The sequence below is a fragment of the Labrus bergylta genome, chromosome 19 (assembly GCF_963930695.1).
Source record: "Labrus bergylta chromosome 19, fLabBer1.1, whole genome shotgun sequence".
Lineage (NCBI taxonomy): Eukaryota > Metazoa > Chordata > Actinopteri > Labriformes > Labridae > Labrus > Labrus bergylta.
In genome coordinates, this window is record NC_089213.1 from 15,588,899 (window position 1) to 15,606,325 (window position 17,427).

At 39.6% G+C, this 17,427-nt stretch overlaps 1 protein-coding gene across 6 annotated transcripts in view; it reads right to left on the bottom strand.

The window, feature by feature from the left end:
* Positions 1–17,427, bottom strand: part of adgrb2 (adhesion G protein-coupled receptor B2) — a 229,502-nt gene that overhangs the window by 79,717 nt on the left and 132,358 nt on the right. For all 6 annotated transcript variants that reach the window (XM_065947887.1, XM_065947888.1, XM_065947893.1 and 3 more), the window contains 8 exons: positions 17,152–17,253; positions 14,968–15,074; positions 13,746–13,940; positions 13,178–13,246; positions 12,520–12,628; positions 12,003–12,149; positions 6,739–6,826; positions 5,651–5,753 (listed from right to left, as the gene is read on the bottom strand). In XM_065947887.1, the coding sequence (XP_065803959.1) occupies positions 5,651–5,753; positions 6,739–6,826; positions 12,003–12,149; positions 12,520–12,628; positions 13,178–13,246; positions 13,746–13,940; positions 14,968–15,074; positions 17,152–17,253 (920 nt within the window). The remainder of the gene's footprint in view (positions 1–5,650; positions 5,754–6,738; positions 6,827–12,002; positions 12,150–12,519; positions 12,629–13,177; positions 13,247–13,745; positions 13,941–14,967; positions 15,075–17,151; positions 17,254–17,427) is intronic.

Consider the following 17,427-nt stretch of genomic DNA (forward strand, 5'->3'; position numbering starts at 1 on the left):
AGCCGTGGAGAGATGCCACTGGCAAGCACTTTTTCTTTAGAGTGAGACTGAGTAAGTCCTAGAAAAGATCCTCTGGATTGAGATGTTATGTATCCACTGGACTGATGCAAAGGGGAATAGAGCCCTCTCTCTGTCACCAGTCTGTTGGTCCTTCCTTAGTCCTGCAGGAACGGTTTGCCTTTGAGCTCCCCCTCATGGTAAAGGGGATTATGGCATTTATTCCACAGCCACACTGCTAAGTCCAGTCAAAACAGGATGATGCCCACTGCAAGTACACTCACTACAGCCGGAGGAACACTTAAAGGAATTCGCTTTTCTTGAGTAGAGAGCGAACTGAATCCTTTTCTGAATATTAACCATGTTTAAGTGAGCAAAAAAGGAGGGGGAAAAGGGAGGTGATTCACATCAAGGTATGCATCATGAGGATTTACTTCTCCAAAGGCAAGGTCAACCCTCCCTCTCTGCACGGTGTGCCACTGATCTCCCATGAATCACTGAGTCCTGGGGTCTCTGCATGGTTGGACTTGAGAGGACTGGATGATGCAACGCGTCTAAACTCAGGATCAAAGGCGATATGACACAGATTGATGGACGACGGCGCTTTTGTTCAGGCCACCGTCCCGTCACCGACATCAGATGTCCCTGGGCGTGCATCAGCGTTGCGAGCTCTCTCAGCGCTTAACTATCAATCAGTGGGCACCGTGCCTGACTGTACGCTTCTGCCTTGAGTGACATCCCCGTGTACTCCCACAGTGTCTGCCTCCTCTTTAGCGTCGGTGCGTTGCATAACGACAGCGTCTGCTCGACTGATGCCTCTCGAAAGGGAGCAGCGTGTGTCTGATTCTAACAGCCTTATTGATGAACGGTAATAATGGCATCATCCTTAACAGCTCCGTCGTACTTTTTCTCTCTCAGAAGGATCAGCCATTTTATTCAAGGTACTTACTAGCACACGCTAAAGAAAATTGGTGGTAAAACTCCTAATGCATAGTGCCTGTTAATGGTAACCTAATCAAATGAAACGAGCGAGAAGCAACACAACAAGATTGTACTGGTTCAGAGTCTTAAAAGCCTTTTACTTCATTTCAATGATTATGGATTCAGAAAAATGGGTAACGCTTTTTGACTGATGAATGTAAACTAGATTACAGTGAAATGACCAGAAAGGCTCAGGGTTAATGTTTCATAAAGCTAACCAGAGCTGCCTTTTCTAATTGAAGAGGTAAGCTGAAGGGTATCGCTGGAGGAGGAGCTGTGGGAAAACATTTGGCATCTGGCCTACTGGTCCACCATAACGACACAGATCTTTCTGGCCTTCTGCTTCTTACTCACCATTAAAGGCACGCACACACTTTGACACTCGGGCAAGTACACGGGGAGTCTGGCTGGAGCAGATGTCATCTCAGTGAAGACATGGCAGAGCACAGAGACCCCTAAACCCCCCCCCACCCCCCCGGTGAGAGTGAAGCCTGAGGCAGCTGTTGTCAGGGTATCGCATCAGCAGCTGGGGTTTTTCTACACTGGCCAAGGTCGACACCTACTGCAGCTAAAGACCTTGTCACGAGACCCTTTTTTTTTTTACTTCCATGTCTTTGCTGGTTGCCATCTAAATGCTCAGCATTTCCAAGCAAGTGAAGTTTATTCCAAGCAAGGATGAACAAAGGTGAACACAACCTTCGATTATAAAATAAGGGGCGGTGGAGGAGGTCAGACAGGTAGGGGGGAGCCAGGTTGTGAAGGGCTTTGTAGGTGATGATGAGGAGCTTGAAGTTGATACGCTGGGGGATGGGGAGCCAGTGGAGGTCATGTAGAACGGGGGTGATGTGGTCTCTAACTGCATATTCTAAGGTAAGCTAAAAGACCGCTTGCTCTTCATTAATACTGAACAACACTCATGAAAGTGATGCTGTACATCCAACCATAGGATAAAAACACATGATAAAGTTGAATTTTCCATAATGATGATCGTGTAATCATGCTCGTTATTAAGTGAAGTCATCACTTAAATGTATTCTTATTTTCATAATAAGGCAGATATTAATTATTGTATCCGTGTAGCTTTAATTTGAGTCACCACCCTATTCCAAATTTCACTTTTTTATGTTTATGCTGTAGTTGAACTTGTTCTGATTCTGATTCTGATTGTTTCCTAATTTTTTTGGGAAAAAGCTTGCGAATAGATTTGAAAAGAGCGACAACTTTCTAGGACAGGAAAAGTCCAATAACAAAATAAGTATTCTGGTAAATATAGGTTTGAGCAGTGCTGGTGCTTGACCTCTTGACCTATTCATGGTATATCATTTGGCATATCACTTGACCTTTTTTTTCTAAATATATTTTTTCGAGAATCTCACAGTTTTTTGAAGATGTTACAACTCCAAAAAACAGTCTGGAATATTCATTAATAAATACATATTGCATCACAACCACAATTGGTCAAAGCATGCATATGTGCATTTTCCCTGCACAGTGTCCATCTTCAGCTGGAGCTCTCAGGTTAGCGGTCCAGAACAGCATACTACCATTGGCATTAAGACATCATCCTCTGGACAGGTTGTGAAACCTGCAGTCAGAGCTGGACTGGTAATCTGCATGTGTGCCAGACACTGTGAATGTTCTCCATTACGAGTGCAAGTTCTGCATTCAAACCGTAGCAAGGTTCAACTATGTCAGTATTTAAAACAATATCAAGTTTGACTACCTGTCCCAAAGTATTGATACAGTGAAATGTTCCCTGTGACTATTTTAGTATTATACCATTATCACAGCTGCATTATGTGGGGTTTCATTATTGTCTAGTCAAACCGGAGTTTGATCTGTTAGAAAATAAATGAATTAATAGATCAGATAAATCAATGAAGTTTGATTATTTCAAGGAAGGAAAAGATAAGATAAGATAAGAATCAAAACCAGAGGGGGAAGATTAAATTAGCAACATAAACATTTACATTAATTCAATAAATAGGTTATGTTATTGAAAGGAAAAATTTGAAATAAACGGGTAGTAGAGAGTAGAGCTCAGTTGATAAATAAGTTAAAAAAAAATCACACCTAACCGGAAGGGATCAATCCTCACGGCACCGGAGTCATTCGAGCAAACGCACAGACAGCATGAGAAGGGAGGAGAGGCAGACCGACAGGTAGCTCGCGGAAACTAAAAGAAAACCAGCCCAAAGAACTGAAGTGTGCGAAATTGATCATCTACGACAAAACCAAGGAGGCAGCCGGTAAGGTGCTGTAAGAACTGTTGAAGAAAAGGCTGTTTGCTGGCGTGAAAAGTGTCGCAGCGGTGCCGGCTCGGGCACGCGCTGTTTTGTTTGTTTAGTTCGATAGCGTGCCTGTTTATGTTTCATGATTTGATTGTTTGTTATTCTCTACTGCGAGATACATTTAATTTAAGAGGATGTTTATGAACTGTCGCGGAAGCACAGGGTGAGGACAGGCTTTTTGAATTGATGAATTGATTGATTGATTGATTGGGCATATCATCATGAGTGGGTATGTTAGAATAATGCGAGGGGTTTGTTAAAAAGACATGAGTTTGCACGGGTGTAAATTGATATATTAAAATGGAGAAAGATGAAAATGTGTTTAAAATACAAAATATATGTTAAAATACAGAAATATTCAAATGTGTTTCAAATACAAAATAAATGTTAAGATGCAGAGAGATTAAAATGTGTTTAAAACACAAAATAAGTTAAAGGGTGGGCCGAAGGCATTCATTTAATTTAGCGTGTATTCTGCTTGAATGGTGGAGGTGCATGGTTTAAATTAAGCACATATTAACTTGCAATTGTTTGGTTGTTTTATTTATTCTTTTCAATAGGTTTTTCACCTAAGCAGCTAAAGCTGACAGCTAAATTGAAAGCCTAAAAATAAAAGAAACTGAAAAAGGAATTGTTTGAGTGGAGTCCAGTCCTTTATGTGTAGACGATCATTCCTCTCACGTCGGGAAGCACAAGAAACTTGACAATTATGTTGGGTTCTATTGCTTTAGATGTTTAAGGTTCTGCAAGTGTTCATGAGTTCAGAAAAAAAAAAACAGCTTATCCTAAACTTGAAATGGAGTAGAATATGAAGTACTAAACAATGTAAATATAGGAAAATCAGCTTCTTCTTTTTTTTTTTTTAAGATTTATTTTTGGGCCTTTTGCCTTTGTATTTAGAGATAGTGCAGTGGATAGAGTCAGAAACCGAAGAGAGTAAGATCTGGGAACAACATTCTGGAAAGGAGCCACAGGTTGGACCCAAACCTGGGGCCGCCTGCGTGAAGGACCACAGCCTCCACATGTGGGGCGCACTCACCAACCACTAGGCCACTGGCGCCCCAGAAAATCATTATTCCAGCTAATGTGTTTAATAACATTGAACAATAAACGTACTATTGCAAACATGTTCAATAAAGGCACTCAGACTGAAATAAGAATGAGTTCTTGCAGAATATGCCTGCTTACTTTTTTTTTTTTTACAAACTTCCACTTAAATTTGAACTCCATGGTCACTTCAGACCAAGTGGTTCCGTCAAAACAGAGTAAATACACACCCATCATGTGTGTCTATGGCACTTGCTTCTCAGATTTGTACTGATTAAAGGGAATAATGTGGTAGACCTATTTAAGGGGGACACATTGTTGTTGTACAGTTATGCCGTGTTGGTCCCGTTGTAAGGACCCGGTTTGAGCCAAAAATGCCTGAGACAAGTTTTCTTCCAGGTCGCTGCCTGCAGTGCTTCTGCTTCTACAAAAAAAAAACGCTGCATAACAGGAAAATAAAGAGTGTTATAAAAGAAATGCCATAATTAAGTAATGAATCAGCAGTTTAGAGCAGAGAGATGAAGTGGCTGGGGGTGGGAAATGAATACAACGTCCTTTTAATGAAACAATGTGCAATAACTTTGACCCTGAGGTGCTGGTTGACACAGCAAGAGGCTGGCTATATAGGAATTCACTATATATTAGAGTATTTATTTCTGTGTGTGTTTATGTTGTCTAAGGAGAGCTGTTAATATTCAACGTTATTTAAAAAAAACCTCACCTTTTGCACAGAAGAATGCCTAACGAAAACCTGCATCTTATTGAGGTTGTGGAGAGGGCCCCTCATTAAACTTGCACTTAGTCCTCTCTCCAGTGAAGACGCCCTGCGAGTCGTTTATAATAACACACTCCACTGTAATATAAACCGAATAGGCACCAAGAGACACTACGATATAAGGGAAGTCAAAAAGGTCCGCATTTATTCGGGCGATTCAGCGAGCGCCATGGCGCTTTATAGCATGCAGCACTTTTTCTTTCATCTGAACTCAGGGAAACATGGGTCAGCTGGGAGAGAAGAAAATCCTTTTAAAGCCTTAAACAAATGTAGTCTCTTGGCTAAAGCATGCTCGGTGTACAAGTAATGCCATAAAAAATGCAAACTCTTGCATCTGAGCATTCCTTATATGGAATAATTTTTTGTCTTAGTTGCACATACCGCACTTTGAACTTGAAGCTCACAGTGCACACTCATTTGAAGGAGTGACGTTTTTCCAAATCCAACTCATAACCCTTGATGTGGATGTTGAAGACTCATGGCCCATTTTTTGTGGGATTTCTATGTAAGCACATACAAAGAGTGTGGCTGAGAATTTTAAAAAGAAAAAAAAACTTACGTTGATCAGCGGTGACAGCTCGACTACCACCTTGGGCTCACTGGGTTGAGGTTCTGGCCGCACTGTCACTGTCAGGATCTTGGAGTTGATCATGGCAGGGGGACTGCAAAGATACACACAGTCAGACATGAAGGATGTTATTTTTAAGATAAAATCAAAAAGAAAATTGTGTTGCACATTCAAGTTTGGCTTGAACTGTCTCTCTGTTTTTTTGGACATGACAAGGAAGAAAAATGTGGAATATGTTTGCCTTTTCTGTCTGCTGTTTTTACAACAAAACAGATGCATGAATACATCCAAACACGCTCAGCGGACGACACACTCCAAATGCCCTGTCAATGCTTTTGATGGTTGTTGGGAGTGTGTTTGCAAAATATATGCATACATGCATAAAAATACATATTAACACGAAACCTCAAGAGAGAATGAGAAAGCCGGAGCCAGCGCCTGAGTTAAAACAAATCGCTGGACCTATTAGCATTCAGCAGAGCTACGGGGAGAAAAGGGCTTTAAACAGATCCAGCTCAACCATGACCAAGAGCACTGACCTGAATAAAATGGCCAAGGGCCAGCACAAACACCACATCACAGTGGCCTTTTGACAACCTTCTGATTCCTCCTAATTTCTATATTTTTTTTATGCAACTTGTATGCAAGTTTCAGGAACTATTAGGCCCACACACTCTCAAAGCCCAACTGTACATTTCCAAAAATACATTGACAATGCAAAAGAAAGGGAAAAACATCTAGGGAAATGTACTGTTACAGACATCCAAGACATTTGTCTGATAACTAGGCAGGCACAGGGAAAGGAGAGGAGGCAATACAGAGGAAGACAGATGGAGAATTGGACGTTGGAATCAGATAGAGACAAGAAAGAAGAAAGGGTATAGAAAGAGAAAAGTGTTGAGGAAGGGAGCTTGAAGAAAAATAAAATACATTGGAGATGAAAAGTTGTCAGACAATGTATTAGATAAAAAGAGAGGCAAAAAGGTAACAGAGAGGACAAGTGCCAATGAGATGTAATTTATAATGTAAACTTTAGAGAAACAAATATTTTATTGCACGCCACATATTGTAGTACTCACTTTGGTGCAGGTAGAATGACACCCAGTGTCCTGTACAGGATGGCTCCAATGACATAGTACATGGTAGCCTCTGAGTCCGTCTCTGTCTCTGAAAAAAAAAAAAAAATTGCAACTGATTAGCATCAAGATGCCAGGTCAAATGAAAGAACAACATATCTCTTTACTCTATATGAACTGCAAATCAGCCATACTGTGAGGGCACTTTTGTTGTAGTTTGTAAGAGCTTGTGTTGATTTTGGCGCCCCCTGTGGACAAAGTGGTACCTTTTATCTCCACGCTGATATTGATCTGTTTTTGGGAAAGTTTTCTTGAGTCAAAAACATATCAGTCGTCACATATCTTAGCTGTTCAAAAATGTGAACAGGCTGTTTTTGGAGGGGTGCTGTCTGACATCTACCTTGCAACAGAGTTTACAGGTATTAAAAATAACTTTATAGTAAATAGTAACTAACTCATTGTTCATTTATTTCTCATCTATTTATTTATATTTTTGTTTGTTTTCTCGCTACTCCCCACTCAGTTCAGCACTTAGATGCATTACACTGCCACGCACACATTCACACCTTTCTAACACACTACCTGAACATAAAAATCATTGCTTGACTTTCATTATATCTCATTTAAATGTATTTGTCTGTCTTGTTGCTTTGTATCTTTGCTAATGTTTTGCTATTTTGTGTCTATTTTGTCTTTGTTTTATTTTTGTCTTTGTTGATTTGTTTTCACTTCAGTTGTCATGTCTATGTCATGTCTATATTCTTGTTTCGTTTTGTTCACCTTATCACCAATAAAAATAAAATGAAAATAAAAAACTTTACAGAATTTGTACTCTTGCTGATGGTCTCTTTTGCTTTTGTTTGTCAAAAAGAGGAATATGTTTTAAGTTCACTCTGTTTTCTAACCAGTTAAAGACTCCTCACTGGAGCTTTAAAGTGATAGACTTGTTTGTGGTGTTGTGATTGATTTCAGCCGACCATCACTTACAGCTGAGGCATACACATGATAAATATAGCTGCCGACAAACAAGCACAGCCTACTGTCACATCAACGTCCAATTTCAGCCACACAGTCACAAACAAAAGTTCATTTGACAACAACTGATTTAAAAAAAAAAACTTGGTTAACTGTTTCACCTCTCAGCAGCTTGGTAGGATGGAAACGTGACTCATGGTCACACTTAATATGTTAAAAATAAATGATTAATCCAGGTGCAAGATTCTGGATTCACACTTTGAGTTGGCGCAGAAATCATTTCTGTTTGCCTTTCAGCAGCCAGGAGTTCTCTCTCATTTCTAATACAAGTCAATTTTCTTGAAGATGCAATTTATTTATCTCCAGCGTTCTCTTTTCTTTTTGAAATCCCTCTCCCCCCTTCACCCTCTTTTGTCCCCGCCCTTCTCGTCCTTCCCTGTTGTTGCCGCCATTCCCCAACCCACTTTTTTAACTTCTCCGTCCTTTTTCAAAGTCAGTCTTTACAAGTCCTTGTCTTCCATCCATCCCTTCAGTGGTCTTTAGCCAAAAAGAAGCCAAAGCTCCCACAGAGACATACATAGTGTCCCTCTGTAAATGTCACTTTGTCTCAAGTGAGGGTGGCAGAAGGACGCCGAGAGGAAAAAGGAAGAGGTGGAGAGTTCATGTTGAGAGATGCCACTCCCTCCTTTGCCCTTTTAGGCTTAGAGAAGCGACGGATGAGCATATAGGCACAAAGAGAGGAAAGCGAGGATAGACGGAGGGAGCTGATGGTATCAGACGCATTGGATGACTCATCCAAAAATCTGTCTGCCTGCTGCCTGAGAGGTAATACTCAGGAAGAGAGATAGCTGTGAGAGAAGGACCAGGAGAGAAAGACTCAAAAAGATCTCGACAGTGGGAGGAAAAAAAGCAATTGTGAGAGTGCAAGGAGGCAAAAAAGAACCCAGATCAAAGTCAGCATGAGAAAGCTTGTGATTGTGATGGATCCTAATTGGACAGTGTCTGCAAAAGCATGCAAATGAGAAAGTCAGTGTATTGTGGGTAAATGGTAAATCAGTGTTTGAGGGGGTGGAAGTCCTGCACTCCAGAATGATTAATAACATAAAAGCACTTAATCACCAAACTTTAATTTCCCATGAAGTGACTTTTCGTCACTGTTCGCTTGCTGAACATCTAAATGATTGGTGGTCAGCCGTAATCCGGCAAAATGGCAAACCACCAGTCACCAGCTGCGAACTTTAATATGCCGTTTGTCAGGGAAAGATATGCTTGGAGTTGAAGCTGAGCCATAATTTATGGTTTTAATCAAATATCGAAAGCTCCATCCAAACAGTTCCGTGTGAGTTACTTTTCATTCCCTTCTTGTTTCTTTCCTCTGCTAGTTTGCTTCCTTCCAAACTTTTGTACACAGAACAGAAAAAAAATTGAAAGAAGAAACTTTAAAACCAGAAGAATACAATTAATACACCCTGTTTAAACAGGCTGACAGGATAATGTGCTCCAGCTCACAAAAAAATTAATTGCCTGCAGTTCTTCCTTTTAAAGGGATTGGTATTTTAATTTTTTTTTTTGCACAGAAAATAACCCCTGCGTAATTCATCACTTCAGACAAAATGTATTTTTAGCTAATTGTATCTATTCTCAACTAATCAAGCAGTTTATTCTAGATAGCCAGTTTAAAGATATAGGCTAAGGCTATTAACCTTTAAGCCAAGAGGTAAATGAGAAAATCTATGGCACTTCTAATTCATGACTAAGGAGCTGGAGACAAGAAGCTAATAGCTTAGCTAAGCTAGCTGTAAACAAGGCTAAAGGGCTAACTCGACTTGGTCCAAAGTTAAAAACAAGACTATAGGACCCAAGCTAGCTACAATAGTATTCACTGTACTAACTGTAGGAACAGAAAACTTTTTTAATTGTATTTACTTAAAACTTAAATGCTATAACTATCTCTTTGTGAACAAAAGTGGAGTGCAGTATTTTCAGAAGTCTAGCCTTGTAATTGTATGGTTTCCAAATAATATAGTCACACTCAAATTATGTTTATGAACAGAATAAACGACAGAGGAACATGATAGTCATTAACAACGTGACTATGATGTGTTTATTCATCTTTAAACTTCTGGGAAAGCAATGGACAAACATGGATAGTGAATGAATAGGTCAAATTGCTTAACTGTGATGATACACTAACTTTGTTACCAAAGTATCAATTATCAACCCCAAAGTGTCAAATCTTAGGCTCTCTTGTTTTTAATCTTCAAACTCAAAACACTAACAGTTCAAACCGTGGGTAAGGAAGTCAGTCTCAAACAAATTCTAGGCAGCTGGAGCTACCGCCGTTTGTGTTCTTGCTTGATTAATATTAAAGCTAATGGAACATGTAAGTATGCATACCAGCTATAGTAAGTCAATGCTGGCTTTGAGGCTCTTGGAGAATGCCTGCTAATTTGTTTGTGATAGTCAGTAAAAGACAATGGAGGAAGAGAAGGAGTATGTCACCTCTAAAACCAATGAAGAACACTCCCAAGCCTCTGCCAAGTCAGGCGTGTCAAGAATCTATCAATTGGATGTGTGTGCATGCAACGGTGTATGTGAGTGCACACAAGGATGCCAATGGTTCTTTATGAGCACGTTTAAGCTGTCAATCCTGGATAGGCCTTCATTATGGGGTAAATGAGCCAATCAGACTTATAGCAGTCATCTAAAGACGAATACCATTGGGAAGCAGAAGACTCGCCACAGGGGCAAAGGGTATGAAGAGCGTTATTACTCATGAAGGTACATGCAGGATGGATGGAACAATTAAGTAAATAGCATATGCTTAAATGTTAATGGCATGTTGTGAATATATAATAAAGACTTGGTGAAAAAGGTATCAAACCAACGAACAAAAGTAAAGGTAAATGGCAGAAAAGTAAGAAGACAAAGGTTTAAAAAAGGTGTAGGTGTTTTTTCTCCAGTTCCACCAGAACATACATCCTGTTAGACATCTGAATTTGCAGTAACTTAGAAACTTCGGAAAACAACTTGAACAAAACAACTAGCGGGCAAATCATGAAAACGTTTTTGTTACATAAAAGCAAGATGGATGAAAAGATGGAGAAATGGTTTGAAGAAGAGCACACATAAGCATATAACGTTGTGCATAATAATTAGACAAAGTGCGTAGGTGATGTGAGGTAAAGTGCCCTGAGGTTAGAACACAGGTTGTCTTGAACGCCAATCAAAGCGAGTCTGTGTCATCGGTGCGAGTCAGAGGTCAGAGCCAGCTCTGCCTTCATCAGCCTGCAGCCACTCTGAACTTTAATTTGGGCCGAGGACCATGTGCCAGACAGGAAGTCTGCCAGTCTAATTTCCTAAGAGATGTGACCTTTGCCTTGGTTTGTAGACAACTGCATCTGCCACAGTAATTCTTTAGATAAGTCCCTTTTTGTCGTTTCTTTCATGTCCCTTTGTTTCCCTTTTTCAAACTTTCACTCCTTTACGTCCTGGGTTCTTTTTTCTCTTGTTATTCTCCACAATGTTCATTTCTTGATTTGTGTTTGGACAATCACTCTGCTCGTTTCTTGGCTCCACTTTCAACCACATGGAAAATAATTCACAGCCATTAACACTAACAGCAGGTAACTTTCTCGTGTCGCTGAAAGCGAAGACACATCTTTCAAAATGGTTCGGAGGACTTATCGCTCTCGAGGGGATGCATCACATGTCTTCACAGAGTAAAGCCCCTCAAGGGTCACTTTACAGTCCAAGTCCTCCTCGGCATTACTCTTGAAAAGACGTCTGTCTGCTTCCAGGAGACACGACTCTGAGAGTGTGAAATCACACCAGTGTAACTTCTTGTTCTGACCTTGGCTTCAAGAGAAGGCTGAGTGAGGGTGATGAAAGGTCCTCCTTCATCTCAGAGTCAATACTGCCACTGAGAATGGCAATATTACATTTCCTTCCATGACTTTTTTTCAATTATGACTGTGTATAAACATCTTTTTGAGTTCTTAGAAAATTGATCAAGAAATATTTCAAAGTAGCCACTCAGTTGTGGTACTTTTTTAAAAGTTGAAGAAATATCTTCAAAAGTATAACATCTATGTGACACGTTACATTATTTAAGTAGTTGATGGTTAGTGAAGACAGAGAGGGTAAATGAATGCTATAATTTTGTGTATGTTTGTACATACGTCTTGCCACCCTTGCCAAGAAGGGCCAAGTTATGAAACTCTACTCCCTCTGTCAATACACAGGAAATGTTGACCAAACCCTGGACAATAGATCGAGTGTCGTTATTTTACCTTCAGTCGGGTTGGTGAAGAACTCTTTAGGGATGTAGAGTTTGTCCTCGGCAGTTCTGGCCCAGTCCTTCATCCCTCTCCGGCCCTTCATTGGGAAGTTGATATTGCTTGAAACTGCTGACACTGGTTCTCGCTGGATGGTTATCACTGGGCAAAAAAAAAAAAAAAAAGAGATACAGAGTGGAGGAAAAAAAAAAACTTAAATGTCACTGCAGTGCAGGACAAGGTTGAAACCGAGGACTCTTGTGAAAAATGCCCATTTAAAAAAAAAAAAGTCTGTTAGTCAAGTTTAATTTTAAAAACCATCAATGACTAATGCATATTTAAAACCAGGGTTATTTGGAAGTAAAACTATGTCAAGTGAAACGTTAAAGTACAAGATTTGGCAGTCTAATTTATATGATAGAGAGACTTTGGCTGTGACTGACAAAAGATAGGCAGTTAAAATTCACTATAATTGAATCTTTCACAGATACTGGTGTTGTAATCTTTTTAAATGTCTTCTGGGGACACTTACTGAGGTTGTTGGTAACCACCAGGAAACTCTGAAAAGGCTTCTGGGCTTCTCCGATGAGGTGAATAAAATCCTCTAATATCCTCATCAGCAGAGCGGCACCGGGAGCGACCTGTTGATTGGAGGAATGGAAAAAAAGGAGAGGCGAGCATCCATCACCATGTCATCATAATTATAACCCTTGGACAACATTCAATGAGACTTGTCTCCCCATTTGACACATTTTTTTTTTTATCCCATTGCATTATTCAGACCACTGAATTTCTTCCATGGTGGTAAATTCTAACCCCTCAGGCTAATAGATCATATTTTGTTGCTTGTTTATTGTGTCCAGATGGCAAAGTAAACACACCTAGACTCAAGGGCGTTAAGCTGGGTCACACACCAAAACATAAAAAAGTGCACGCATACTGAAACTTAAGTAGTAAAATGAATAGATGGCTATTGTGTTTAGGAAACAGGTGTGTTTTTATGACTATAATGAAAAGTTAATAGGGGATGTGGTCATATTTTACTATACACTCAAATTCACTTATGCACATGCAAATAAAGTATTTAATGACACACACACTTTGGTACAGAAGTAAACAGAACAGATTATGGGGGGAAAAAAGATGTATACAGAGGCACACTTAAGAGTAACACATATAGTGAGTTTTACCTGATGAGCGTCCTCCCATTTCTCTAGATTTTCCATGTCCAACATGAGGCTGATTATCTGGAAGAATTTCTAGACGCAAGAAGAAGATGTTCTCATTAAGTGCTACAGACGGCCATTAGATTTTGTTCCCTCATTTGTATGCATGCACACGGGAATGCCAGCCTTTGTCCTGTAATTTGTAGCTGAAATGCACCCATCTACAATTAGCAGTGCAACAGTGCTGCAGTTTATTCCCTGTCAAGTCGTCGTACAGTTAGTCATCTGTATATTGGTATTGTGTAAAACATAAAATAATGGCTGTCAAACAGAAGCATTTTGCTATCTTACAGGCAAGGGAGAAAAAAAAACAGTGCTAAAAAATATCCCTTTGAGGCCGTAGCAACTGTGTAGCTGTAGTTCATTGTTATGCACACCTTGTGCAGCAAAAAGTCGAACTTCTACATAGACTACATTTGCGAGCTTTGCAAGAGAATCACTGTGTGGGAGTGTGTCTGTGACTGCTTGTTTGGCACGGTTTTTTGCGACTTGAAGGCGGCTTCAAAGGAAGGCTCGGCGAAAATGTGCTTACCTGCACGTCGTCGGGAGCTGGGATGTAGGTTGCTCTTTTGAAGGTGTCCGTCACATTTCGCAGAATCTCCGTGGAAAAGAGAAGGTCGCCACTGTAGTAGCTCCTCCTCTGCAAGAGCTCCAGGAGACTCCTTACGATCTGAGACATGCCCTCCCCGGCCAGGGTCCTCTGACCCTTCGCGAGATGCTCTCGTAACTAAAAGGTGTGAAGAAAGACAAGACATTTAGAGTTCATGGTTTTATGTCTGCTGGTTAATCAGATAATTGGCCATTTTCTCTTACTTTTACATTCTTGCTCCTAATCAAAAATGTATAGCTAATAAAAAATATCAAAAAGAAAAAAAAAACACCAAACAAACCAAGACCACGTTTTGTTATTCTGAAGAAATCACAGGAATGTTTTGGATGTGAGCCGAAGGGAACGTTTCAAGGCAGGAGTATAAATATGACATGGTTGGATTTTTTTGTGTTTGTGCTTAAAATAGTCGAGCGAAGAAGAGGCCTACAGCACTCTCAGGCAGAAATTGGATCGCATCACTTCAGAGAAAGAGCATACAGAAAGCAAGACTTTGTGAATGTGAAATGCAACAAGAGGGGCAGAGAGAGAGAGAGAGGGAAAGATAGGTAGAGAGCGAGAGAGAGCCTGGTAGAACAGAAGATAACAGCAATCACAGAAAATTAATCATTGACTGCTGGTGTTAATGAAAGGTTGGAACAGAAGCTATCGGTGCAATCAGCTCTGTCAGGCAGAATCCTTAACCGTCATCTCCTTCTGCACTCACCGCAGAGATTGGAAGAGGTTGAAGTTCACAGACCAGGAAAAACAGTGTGGCTGATGAACACATTCATTAGCTATGTTTATTAATTGATAAGTACGAGCACAAAGCTCTGAAAAAAAAAAGCTAATTAGAGATACCGTCAAGCCTTGAGTAAAGACTCAGTATTCTTAGTAAATGTTTTTGCAAAGTTAAAAAAAAAAGGTCGAACAAAGGGTACATGATAGGTGAAAGCGAAAAAAGTGAGGCAGTAAGTAACTTTAAAAATAGAGCCTTAACTTTCTCCTAAATCACTAATGAAGGTGACGGTATTTATAAAGGTGAGTTATGAAAAAGAAATACTGCGATTCAGACGAAGACTCTTATTGTTTCTGCGGAAGATGTGTTTGAAAAGCTGTAGAAAAGTCCCTGAGTTTGGGAGTACTTCTTCATTCAAAGGGAACTTACAGATAAATGTAAATATCTATAATCAAGTGAGACGCATCTGGCGAAGCTCGGAGGACCCCAGAAAGCAACTCCATTATTGTCCAGCATGCAACGACGACTAGCAGATCCTAAAGACAGAGAAAGAGACAATTACTTACAGGGAATCTGTCACATATTACAGAGGAAACAGGCTCAGGAACACATGATAATGTAATTACTTTCATAGTTAGAGAAGTTACTGTTGCCAGAGTAACACATACAGGACTCAGAATTGAGAAAATAACTTTGTTTGTACTGCCAGAAATACATTAATATATTGCTGGTATTATATAACTGAGAGGAATTCTGATTAATAACAGTGTTAAGGTCAGGGGCCCTACAATAGGTTTCTTTTAAATCATTCCAATCAATAACAGGCAAACCACAGCACAGTTACAACACTTACTGTAAAAGTGACTTTCACTTTTCCTGGGGTAAAATAATATCCGGATGGTTCCATCTATTGAGTATTTCATTTGTAGCAGGGTTATTCTGTTTGGCAACGCACACCTGCTGGCTATTCTAACCTGGCAGCCAACAAATAAACTGTTGATGGCTGCCAAAACACAGTACTTTACTAAGACAAAACCTATTCCATAGCCAATAATAATCACTCACTGTCTCTGGCTTTTTATGAGAAATATGGACATAAATAAACTGTGAAGTTTCTCAGTTAATTACATTCATCACTATGATTTACCTTAAATGGGATGTACTTTAAGCTATAATGTTTTCTTGGCAGAAAAACCTGATAGAAGCGGACATGTTTTGAGGATAGGGCCAACACTGTAGTTTGAAAGATGTAGAAATATATTTATTTTTCAGGCGCCACATCTTTTATTGACTTCAATTTTGAAAGAAAAAAAAAGACATAATTAGTTCTTGTTACTGCTCTGGAAGTTAAAAGAAGAAGGTGAGGCAGCAAATTGTTTGAAAAACTGTGCTGTTTAGTTAAAGCGATGGTTTGTACACAGAAAAGGTTTAACTGTGTTCAAGCAGGATATGTTAGCTTCTATGAAAGACAATATTGGAAATATACACAAGTTTAAAATGCTGTTATGATCACCTTTTAATATCAGAGCTGAATAGTTATCTATTAATACCCCTCTACCTATTTATTCCAGACAAAGACTATCCATTTCCGACCTTGTGTTTTGGTTAATTCAGCTACATTATCATTTACAATGTTGTCTGACATGTATACAATTACCAATGTGCTGAACATCCCACAAATTACCAGAGGTTACTCTTAACAATATACGCAGTGAAAACCAATTGTTGATTATCTTCTGTGTGAAGCTTAAGTACCCTCTCCCCCTAGGCATATGTGGGCGAGCCTGCCAATGTTACCACCTGGTAGCTAGCTTGAGCAGTTGCTAACTAACAGATGGTAGCCTAACATTAGGGAGCCCTTAAACTTCTGCTTCTCTTGCTGGACATTTTGAGAATACCTTTTGGATCTTTTTTTTTGTTTCCTTTAAATGTTTCTTAAGATCAAGTTTATTTATGTTTCCTTACTATAGCTCCTTCTTTATGGGCACAATGTAGGCTACATTTCAAACTTCACTTGAGTATTTTGACATAAAATAAAAGTCTGTTTCATGTTTTTTTTCTTTTTTTTTTTATGAAATTCATGATACACACAGACATTTTTTGCCATTTGAATCTGAAAATAAATATTTTGGTATGTGTAAAAGGTTCACTTTAAATTGATGAACATTACTTCTTTCTCTCACTTTAGCTAGCGAGCTTGACTCATCATAACTTGCCTTCAAACCTATGTGCTAACTCAAATGCAGGTGCTTACATCCTTTTTTGCTTCTGTTGTAGGCCTACGTGTAGTTGTCAGTGTACTCATAATTCTTCCGTTTTTCACAAGATTCAGGTTGTTAAGGAGTTATGTCAGCAATGCGAGTGATAAACAACTGCTAACTAAGCAACTATGCTAGGTGTTTAGGACAATTATTGTGTGGGACTATCAAAACAACCCATTAGGCAATTTCTAATATCAGCTTGTGGATGGTTTGTATCTGGTTGTATCCTAGTTTAAGCAAATGTGGTGCGATTTCCTAAAAAGGGGGGGGAAACTGAATCATTAATTCACACAAGCTGTGACCAAAACATGCTAACAGCTGACATACATTGACTAAAGGATATGTCACTGACCAGTGGCGTTAGTTGGACACTTGTTGTATACAGTTTCTCCAGCCGATGCTCTCTTCCATGCCATAGCAAGAAGGTGCTCGTCTTTACATATCTCATGAGGAGCTGTAGATGTGGGCGAGAAATACACACAAAAAGTGAAATGAAGCACATTCTCACATGCATAAAGCAAAGAAGAAATAACCCCCACGCACATGCTCCCACAGACACTATAGCCAACGGAAAAAAAAAATCTGATCCAGAAAAGCACAAAAAAAAAAAAAAAAAAAAAAGATTCAA